Source organism: Lepidochelys kempii, chromosome 6, assembly GCF_965140265.1.
Source record: "Lepidochelys kempii isolate rLepKem1 chromosome 6, rLepKem1.hap2, whole genome shotgun sequence".
NCBI lineage: Eukaryota > Metazoa > Chordata > Testudines > Cheloniidae > Lepidochelys > Lepidochelys kempii.
In genome coordinates, this window is record NC_133261.1 from 103,440,883 (window position 1) to 103,451,356 (window position 10,474).

The 10,474-nt window shown below is 43.9% G+C and overlaps 1 protein-coding gene across 1 annotated transcript in view; it reads right to left on the reverse strand.

The window, feature by feature from the left end:
* Positions 1-3,632, reverse strand: part of CATSPERB (cation channel sperm associated auxiliary subunit beta) — a 101,612-nt gene extending 97,980 nt beyond the window's left edge. The window contains exon 1 of the mRNA XM_073350352.1: positions 3,548-3,632. Coding sequence (XP_073206453.1) covers positions 3,548-3,632 — 85 coding nt within the window. The remainder of the gene's footprint in view (positions 1-3,547) is intronic.
* Positions 3,633-10,474: the final 6,842 nt, after the last annotated feature.

Consider the following 10,474-nt stretch of genomic DNA (forward strand, 5'->3'; position numbering starts at 1 on the left):
GCTCTCCGGCACCACTTTCTACAAGCCATTACCCTCTGATCCCACTGAGGGTTACCAAAAGAAACTACAGCATTTGCTCAAGAAACTCCCTGAAAAAGCACAGAACAAATCTGCACAGACACACCACTGAAACCCCAACCAGGGATATTCTATCTGGTACCCAAGATCCATAAACCTGGAAATCCTGGACGCCCCATAATCTCAGGCATTGGCACCCTGACAGCAGGATTGTCTGGCTACGTAGACTCCCTCCTCAGGCCCTACGCTACCAGCACTCCCAGCTATCTTCAAGACACCACTGACTTCCTGAGAAAACTACAGTCCTTCGCTGATCTTCCTGAAAACACCACCCTAGCCACTATGGATGTAGAAGCCCTACACCAACATTCCACACAAAGATGGACTACAAGCTGTCAGGAACAGTATCCCCAATAATGTCACAGCAAACTTGGTGGCTGAACTTTGACTTTGTCCTCACCCATAACTATTTCACATTTGGGGACAATGTATACCTTCAAATCAGTGGCACTGCGATGGGTACCCGCATGGCCCCACAGTATGCCAACATTTTTATGGCTGACTTAAAACAATGGTTCCTCAGCTCTCATCCCCTAGTGCCCCTACTCTACTTGATTGATGACATCTTCATCATCTGGACCCATGGAAAAGAAGCCCTTGAGGAATTCCACCATGATTTCAACAATTTCCATCCCACCATCAACCTCAGCCTGGACCAGTCCACACAAGAGATCCACTTCCTGGACACTACAGTGCTAATAAGCGATGGTCACAAACACCACCCTATACCGGAAATCTACTGACCGCTATGCCTACCTACATGCCTCCAGCTTTCACCCAGATCACACCACACGATCCATTGTCTACAGCCAAGCTCTACGATACAACCGCATTTGCTCCAACCCCTCAGACAGAGACAAACACCTACAAGATCTCTATCAAGTGTTCTTACAACTACAGTACCCACCTGCTGAAGTGAAGAAACAGATTGACAGAGCCAGAAGAGTACCCAGAAGTCACCTACTACAGGACAGGCCCAACAAAGAAAATAACAGAACGCCACTAGCCGTCACCTTCAGCCCCCAACTAAAACCTCTCCAATGCATCATCAAGGATCTACAACCTATTCTGAAGGACAACCCATCACTCTCACAGATCTTGGGAGACAGGCCAGTCCTTGCTTACAGACAGCCCCCCAACCTGAAGCAAATACTCACCAGCAACCACACACTACAGAACAGAACCACTAACCCAGGAACCTATCCTTGCAACAAAGCCCGTTGCCAACTGTGTCCACATATCTATTCAGGGGACACCATCATAGGGCCTAATCACATCAGCCACACTATCAGAGGCTCGTTAACATGTGCATCTACCAATGTGATATATGCCATCATGTGCCAGCAATGCCTCTCTGCCATGTACATTGGTCAAACTGGACAGTCTCTATGTAAAAGAATAAATGGACACAAATCGGACATCAAGAATTATAACATTCAAAAACCAGTAGGAGAACACTTCAATCTCTTCGGTCACTCGATTACAAACCTAAAAGTGGCAATTCTTCAACAAAAAAACTTCAGAAACAGACTCCAATGAACTGGAATTAATTTGCAAACTGGATACAATTAATTTAGGCTTGAATAAAGACTGGGAGTGGATGGGTCATTACACAAAGTAAAACTATTCCCCCCCACCCCAAAATAAATTGGTTAGTCTCTAAGGTGCCACAAGTCCTCCTTTTCTTTTTGTTGGTATTATAGAATCTTTGTAAAGTGCTCAAATGCTGTAGTGATCCGCAAGGGAAAGATCAAATGAGATTGAACAAAGGAATGGTTTGGACCAACATGCATAAAAATGTTACAGTACCTCGCCACATGATATAAGACAGTGCTTTGTGTAAACGGGGGAATAGTCCCGCTATTGTGGGGAGCTTTTCTGGCTTCTGCACTACCCCAGTGAAGTGGGCTAGCGAAAGGATCTGAGTCCTCGCTCCCACTTACTTTACCCAGAGGCCTCCCTGCCCTTAAGGACTCCCCTTCCACTCTCCTGTCTGGCAGAGTCCTCGTAAAGCCAACAAGGCTGGGTCCAGGACTCCTGGGGGGCTCGACCCCCAACCCTGCTGTGGTCACCTAGGACAGGGGCTAGGGTGTCCCCACTCCGGGGTACTCTCTCTGCACTGGGCACTTCTCTGACCCACTGACCATTACATACAATTTAAAGCAAATGCAAGTTATTTAATCAACAATTAATTTTAAAAATAATAAGGGAAAATGGGAAAGGTTAAAGGAAACATCACCCCGCTCTGTGGCAGGGAAACATCAAAAACAGTAAAAAGAAAAGGAGTATTTGTGGCACCTTTTCTTTTTGCGAATACAGACTAACGCAGCTGTTACTCTGAAACCTATCACAAACAGTGTCTCTGGAATGTCAGGGCAGTTCACAGTCTGTTCCTTGCAAGTCCCAGGCCTTCTTCTCAGGCCCTGGCTGTGCTGCAGGGATGCTGTGCGTTGGACACTCGCTCTGGTGGTGGCCACACGCTCTCAGGCTCTAGGTGGCAGGGCCCTTCTTCCCAGCATTGCCCCAGCCCTGTCAGGGTTACCAATCCCCCTCCGAGTCTGGCCTGCAGAGAACTCCTGGCTGAGGCATCTCCCTGTGCTGGGCCCGCTGCCCAGGATCCCCGTTCGCTCTCCCCAGCTGCTCATGACACCCGGCTCTGGACTGCTCCAGCTCCACTCTGCCTCAGCACGGCTGCTGCTCTGACTCCAGCTCCCTGGGCTGCTTCTTTGGCCCCTCTGGCTCTGGTTGCTACAGCTCTCCACCCAGGACACGTCTGCTCTGCAGGCTGCTTCTGTGACTCTGCTCCCAGCACTGACCTGCTTCGTGGATTGCTTTTCTGGCCCCTCTGGCTCTGGTTGCTGCAGCTCTCCTCCCAGGGCAAGTCTGCTCTCTCTGAGGTGTGCCTCTGGCTTTGGGGCTGCAGCTCTGCTCCCAGGACAGGGTCTGCTCTCTCTGGGCTGCTTTTCTGGTCCCTCTGGATCTGGCATAGCTCTGCTCCCCTGCTCAGCTTGGGCCCCTGCTTTCTCCTTAGCTCAGCCCCATTCTGTCTGACCCAGACAATTCCAGCTCACATGGAGGACGGGACCCCTCTGGCCTCCTGACTCCCTGATTAGCCTGCCCGCCCTGTCATTCAGGCTGACCTGGAGCATTGGCCTCTCCTGGGGACTGTCAGTCTCAGGGTCCTGATTTCCCATCGACCCTTCCCCTTTTAGTACTGGGAGACAGCCAACCAAAACACCCCCACTGAGTTGTAGTAAGGGGGCAACAGTCCCTTTACATTTGTAAGTCATCATGGGCATAGGGTATGGATAGTTTCAATATTACCACTTCATGGGCATAGGGTACGGATAGTTTCAATATTACCACTTTACATCTCTGAACATGAGTCCATAACTATTCACATCCTACACTGACTACCAGTAAGTTAACATATCTGAAAGCCCCCTGATAGAGCTATATCACAACTTGCCTTCCACATTATAAGTGATTCCTGAAGATAGATTAGGCATCTTTAAAATTGTTCCAACTGCAATATATAAAACCAGCGAGTCCATCTGTTTAAAACAAAACAAAAACAACCACCCTCATTTTATAATCTAACAATATATTATGAGAATCTTATTACATCAGATCTACAGAAACTGAGGCCATTTCACAAAAAATTATGCTAGAGACTTGCAAGACTCTTGGCTTCTACTCCCTGCTCTGGCACTGGCTTTTTGCCTGATCTTGAGTAACTGGTTAGTCTCTAAGGTGCCACAAGTACTCCTTTTCTTTTTGCGAATACAGACTAACATGGCTGTTACTCTGAAATCTATACTTTTCCTTATAATTTGGATTACGCTACCCACCCTGCAATGCCCCACAATACAATTCTCTCTTGTAGAAAGAATGCTGCAGAAGAGGCAGTGCTAATTGGTAGCTACAGTCTGTTTAACTTTTGCCACTGACTTCACCTCTCTGTGCCTCAGTTTCCCCAGCTGTAGAATGGGAACTCACAGGGGCATTGTGAGAACTAATATTTATAAACCACATTGAGACCCTGGGATAGAAGATATTCTATAAATATACAGCATTTAACTATCCAGATTTCCCAACTCTTGATAATCCTTTTTATGTCTTGATCTTTTCTTCTTTAGACTGTCCCCATTTGGCTCACTTTATTCTTTTTTTGTGTATTCAAGACACTGCATTTCCTCTGAGTGCAGCTCTAAAACAGTGAGCAAAATAGACCCAGTCTTCTCTTCCCCCAACCCGACACTGGTCTCTTCATCATTGCTTCACCATCTGCGTGGCTTTACTGTCATACCTATCTTCCGCAGCAGCCAATCAGCAGTTCCTTAACCCGGGACTAGCTTCAGGGTTCTGAAGGATGGCAGTTGGCCTTTCCAACTGTCCCCTCAGATAGTTGAGAGGCAGCCCTTCTGCTCCATGCTTCCATGAGCAGCAGGCACAGGGCTCTCAGAAATCCCTGCCAATGAGTACTGTAGTGCAGATCCCTCACTGGCATGGGGCCATTATGTTCACCCCCTTTCACATAATTGACAACAGGCTTGTCTTAATTAATGTCTTTATTACTGAGTTAACAGGGAGCACACGCTAATCTACACATTGGTTCTTATCCTGTAACACAGGCTGCTCCTGCACCAGGCCAGGAGCTGTTTCTTTCCTTTTATAATTAAAACAGACACACTGCATGACAAAGAGAGAGCTAAAAACTTAGGACAAAATTCTGCTCTTGGATCCACACGATGGCTCTCTCGACGGATACTCTGTTCTCTCTGCCTGCTCAAAGCCCCTTACTCTGCTCCAAGAAATAAAGAAAGCAAAATTCCTCAATGGGGAGGAAGGACAATTACAGTTAGATTGGGATCACAAAGAGGAGTGAATCATTAAATCATCCCCTCCCCAATCCACACAAGAAGGGGGAGTGAAAGAGACCTGATGAGTTTAAATAACTTGATGTGAGGTATAGGATTTCCTGATCTGCTCCTGAAAGTTACTGAGTTCATAGCGTGATTTCTTACACTTCTTATCAAATGGGAATCATTAAAAATGAAATACAAACACAGTCTCACACATTATATATTTTTCCTCTAAACATGCCACCTTTCTGTGAAGGTGCCCATCTTTATTCTTGTATGGCTGGAGAATAGAGACCACAACATCAGTGTGAGCAAATCAACGAATGCGGCACATCACTCTGATGGCTTTTCATTCCATCCTATGCCAGGAAGGCACAAGGAGAGCACAAACTGAGAAATGAGCTGTGGGTACAAAAAATGGGATCACTAAATATTTGTGCAGTACTATTCAGTAGGCATGGCCACCACCAGCTACACAAATTGGCCAAGGGCAGGGCAGTCATAAGCCATTGTCCATAGATGGGAATATCAACATAGCTGGAAAAAATTGTGTCAGTTAGAGGTTGCTTCAAATAACTGGTAATAAAAGCACTAAAGAAGTCAGTCACTCAAGATAAAAACCAACTATAGAGAATGGAAAAATAAACGAGCACCCACAGTGTACAAGTTGAAGCACAAACTGTTTGGGGAAAATAAGAGCTGCCAACAGTGCCACTACTACATAAATGGAAACATAACCCCTAAGCATCAGCTAAAATCAGTGTGAGGGAGGCAGCGACCTCAGATCGCAACAACAGCTTATTTAAAATAGAGAATCGTAGAAACCTCAGACTAGAAGGGACATTGATAGTCCTGAAGCACGGAGGCAGGACCAAGTAAACCTAGATCAGCCCCAACAGGCATTTGTCCAACTAATTCTTAAAAACCTCCAATAACAGGGATTCTACAATATCCCTTGGAAGCCTATTCCAGTGCCTAACTATCCTTATAATTAGAAACATTTTTCTAATATCTAACCAAAATCTTCCTTGCTGAAAATTAAGCCTATTACTTTTTGTCCTATGTTCATTGGACATAAACAATTGATCAACGTCCTTTTTGTAACAGCCCTGAACATATTTGAAGACCGTTATAGGTCTCCCCTCAGTCTTCTTTTTCAAGACTAAATATATCCAGTTTTTTAACCTTTCCTCATAGGTCAGTTTCTAAACTTTTAATAATTTCTGCTGCTCTCCTCTAGGCTCTTGGAAATTTATCCACATCTTTCCTAAAGCGTGGCACCCAGAATTGCACACAGAACTCCAGTGAAGCCTCACCAGTGCTGAGTAGACCAAAACAATTAAATATCATGTCTTACATTCAACACTCTTGTTAATACATCCCATAATTATGTTAGCCTTTTTTCATAACTTCATCACATTGTTGCCTCATATTCAATTTGTGATCCACTCGAATCCCCAGATCCTTTTCAGCAGTACTACCAACTAGCCAGTTATTCCCTGTTTTGTAGTTGTGTATTTGATTTTTTTGCTTTCTAAGTGTAGTACCTTGCACTTGTCTCTACTGAATTTGGATCAATTCTTCTACATGTCAGAGTCATTTTCAGTTCTAATCCTGTCCTCCAAAGTTCTTGCAGACAATCCCAGTTTAGTGCCATCTGCAAATTTTATAAGCATACTCAACACATCATTATCCAAGTCACAAATGAAAATATTGACTAGTGGTGGATCCAGAATGGACCCCCGCAGGACCCACTAGATACAGCCTCCTAGTTTGATAGGGAACCATTGATAACTACTCTGTACTCCAAGTACAATCTTTCAACCAGTTGTGCTCTCACCTTGAAATAATTTCATCTAGACTACATTTCCCTAATTTGCTTAGGAGGATGTCATGTGGGACTGTCAAAAGCCTTACTAAAAATCAAGATATATCACTGTGACAGTGTGCTGGGAACCAACAGCTGAACCTGCACTCTGATCACTTAAACACCAATTAACTCCATCAGGATGGACATGACTGCCTAATTAGACTGAGTTGGGGGGCTAATTAGCTAGTCAATAAGCTAATTAGCCCATTAAAACAGAGGATAGGAGAAGGCACAGGCAGGAAGCACTGGGGAGAGATAGGCTAGTCGTGCCCGAACCAAGAAGGATCTCTGGGTGGAGAGATCTCTTCCCTCTCCTCAGCAGGGAAAAGCTGTGGTGTGGCTCACTAAGGTGGTGAGAGGAGCAATGTATATAAACTACATGGTGGTGTTAAAGAATTGAAGGTCTCCAAATAGTCTGTGCAGACAGAAAGAAGAGTGGGCGGGACCTTACCCAGTCACATGGGAGCTTGTCCGGTCTCTGCCTTTATCCGTACAAATGGAGGGCCTGACAAAGTCGCTGGTGAAGATAGTTAGCCTGGACCATGGTGGAGACTCTGCAATGGTGGTTGAACAGCAGAAAGAAATGCAAAAGGCCCTACAAGCCTTTCAGCAGGCCCACCTTCTGGAAAGACAGGCTTTGCTTAGTTAGCAGGCTGAGCAACAAAAAATCCTCTAGAACTTTATAAGCAATTGCACATGCTGCAGCAGCTACTTCAAAGCATGATGAGTCCCTTGACAAGGAAGGGTAACCTAGTAAAGGGAATGGCATCAGGCCCTGCAGACTAGAATACAGCTAACTTATCCAAATAAGTTGCTAATGCGTTCTTCCCTTATTTTGGGTTGCGGTTCATTGCCCCTTGTTGTTAACATTAATTGGTTTGACTATCTAGTTACCTTTGACATTTTTATTGCTCTTATTTTTCATGCCTTACTTTTCAGGTAGCACTGTACCCTTCAGAGTATTTGTGTCCCTGCCTTCTCTGATTAGTATTTAAATCCTCTTTTCTAATTCAAGCACTGCTCCCTACACTTCAGGTCCCAGATAAGGAAAAATAAAAAGGAAACCAAACGGTCAGCCCCACCTGCACTCAGTATATAGTCCCGATACTTTAGGGAAGTGTCTCTATCCTCTTTTGGCTGGAGCCAGCAGGGTAGGTCTGTACTCATCTCCAGCCTTCTGAGCTGGGTTGCAGCGTTTTCAACCCTGTCTCCAGTTGGGGCATGCCCTGCAGAGTGGGAGGGGTGGGGCTAGTCAGGCCCAGTAGTTCCCTTTAACCCCTTCCATCCCAGTGTGGGGTTTGTAGACCTCAACACAGCCAGGTAAATTGATTTATGTAAGATTTTTCCCCCCAAAATTTACTCTACAACTAATTCTGGTACATCAACTAGTGACTTCTTTTGTGCTAACCCAGAATAAGTGTACTGACCCCATCATATTAAAACTACTGTATACAATGGGATTTCCTTTAAGTTTTGAGTTTGTAGGCACTCAAATTGTCTTCTTGGAATAGAGAACAATAGCAGATGACTCTTGTCTCATGCTTAGGTTGTAAACTCTTTTGGACAGGAACTTTTTGTTCTGGTTATCCTATCTTATATTTTCAATTAAAAGAATTTTCCCATCCCAAATCTGGAAAGTCAAAATCTTGAAAATGTTCATGATCGAAAACTGAAAAAAAGAGTTCAGTGTGCGTCAATGTTTTGTTTTGAGAATTACAAAACATTTTGCTTCTAATTTGAAGATTTTTTTCCCCTTTAATTTTTCCAAAACATTTTTTCAGTCTACCTAATTTAATTTGAAAACAAAATCAGTTTGAATTGGAAAACTGGAATTTTTCATTTAGGAAGCATCAAAGGCAGAAGGTGTAAACAATTTTGATACTTTTTCTTTTTCTTCAAGTTGGGAGATTCACTGAAACCAACCCTGTTTCAAAAACAGACAGATTTGCATTTTTTGAATAAAATGATTCGCTGAAAACTTCCCAACCAATTCTATAACAGTTATGTTTTTAGATTGTAAATTCCTTGGGCAATACAAATAATAATGCCATAGTTAATTAAACGAAAAATTCTCAATGCAGAGTGGATGCCCTTAAATTTGAGTGCTCATTTTCAGGGAAGCTCAGGAATTCTTCAAAACAAAATCAGAAATGGGCCTGAAATGGAACAATGGGTCCAAAAACTCTGATCCTGATCCAGGTCCAAATTTAAATTTCCCCTGCGTTCTCTTCTATGAGCCAAAACTGGAACACCGTCTCCAAACATCTCCCAACTTTGGCATTACCTGAACTTTGTGTGTCAGACACTCTAAGACTAATACACATCAAACACCTCTTTTCCCTCCAGAATGATCATTAAACAAAGATTTCTTTGGGGACCGGTCTTCTCAGACATAAATCCAGTTGTAGATATTAAGGATCAAGAGAGACTGATTTTTGCTAGCCTATTTCACCTATTCATAGTGCAGAAACCAGCTTCCTCAACCTGAGCAAATCTTGAAGACACGCACTTGTACTGGAATTCCACAGCCAGAGCTAGGCGGCCAATTTTTGTGTAGTCTAATCTCCATTACAAGAGGTTATAAGGCTCTGTCTTGCACTGCTGGGACTGTTTTATTTAGTCTAACACCTCCTACCACGAGAGGTCTTGGATTTCAGCTCTGGCAGTCTCTATCATAATTCCAATAGTAAGTAGTTTAGACAAGACTTAAGTTTCCTTGCTGTTCTTCACAGCAGCCACTGTGTTGCAGTAGAACACAACTATTTTTCCTCCCCCCAGAAGGCCAACATTTCAACAGACAGTCTCATACATGGGGCAGCGCTCAAACTTTCTTCTAGATAAGCTTTTGCTAGCAGGAACCATCTTTGGGCACAGGGAGTGGGGGAAGGGCAGGGCAGGGCAGGAAGTGGGGTTCCTAGCATAATGGGATCCTGATCCAGGCATCGGTGCATTCCCACAATAAATACATTACAGTACTACTAATAAGATAGGTACACCATGAGAAGACAAAACAGAGTAGCACGTGGGGAGAGGAGCAGCGTGAAGAAAATAGATTTATGCTGCGGCTTGGCTAGGTTAGTGCACACATCTTGAGCATTACACCAGGAAAGACGGGGAAGGGGTTGTTGTGTGGTTATGGCTATGGTTTATACAAAACTTTATTAAAGTGTGTTTCAAGAAGGAATTTGAGGAGGAAGGTCAAGCCAGGAAGGTGGTTCTAGGCATGGAGGCTGCATGAATTGAAGGTGGACATGTCAGAAGGGGCTGGTCAGCCATGCAAAACGCAAAAACAACTTGAAAGAATTAAAGTAAATGCAATCATCTCCAAAGAGGGCAACAGATAAAACTTGGGGAAGTCCAGGCTAATGTAATGCATAAATTTAAGTGCTGGGGCCTCAAAAGACTGTTCTCTCAGCAACATAAAAGCTGGTGATCCACAGACATTAGAGCAAGAAACATTTGTTGAGAACAAGCATTTTAATTATAATTTAAAATAAAACGTTGCACATGATTATCAGAGATATGAGAAAAGTGCTTTGTTTTGTAAATCAGTCCTGGTCAATTGTCTAAATAATAATGAAATACTACTCTTTGTATTGTGGTAGGGCCTAGATGCCCCAGGTGTGGATCAAGGACTTGTTGTTCTAGGTGTTTTGTAGAC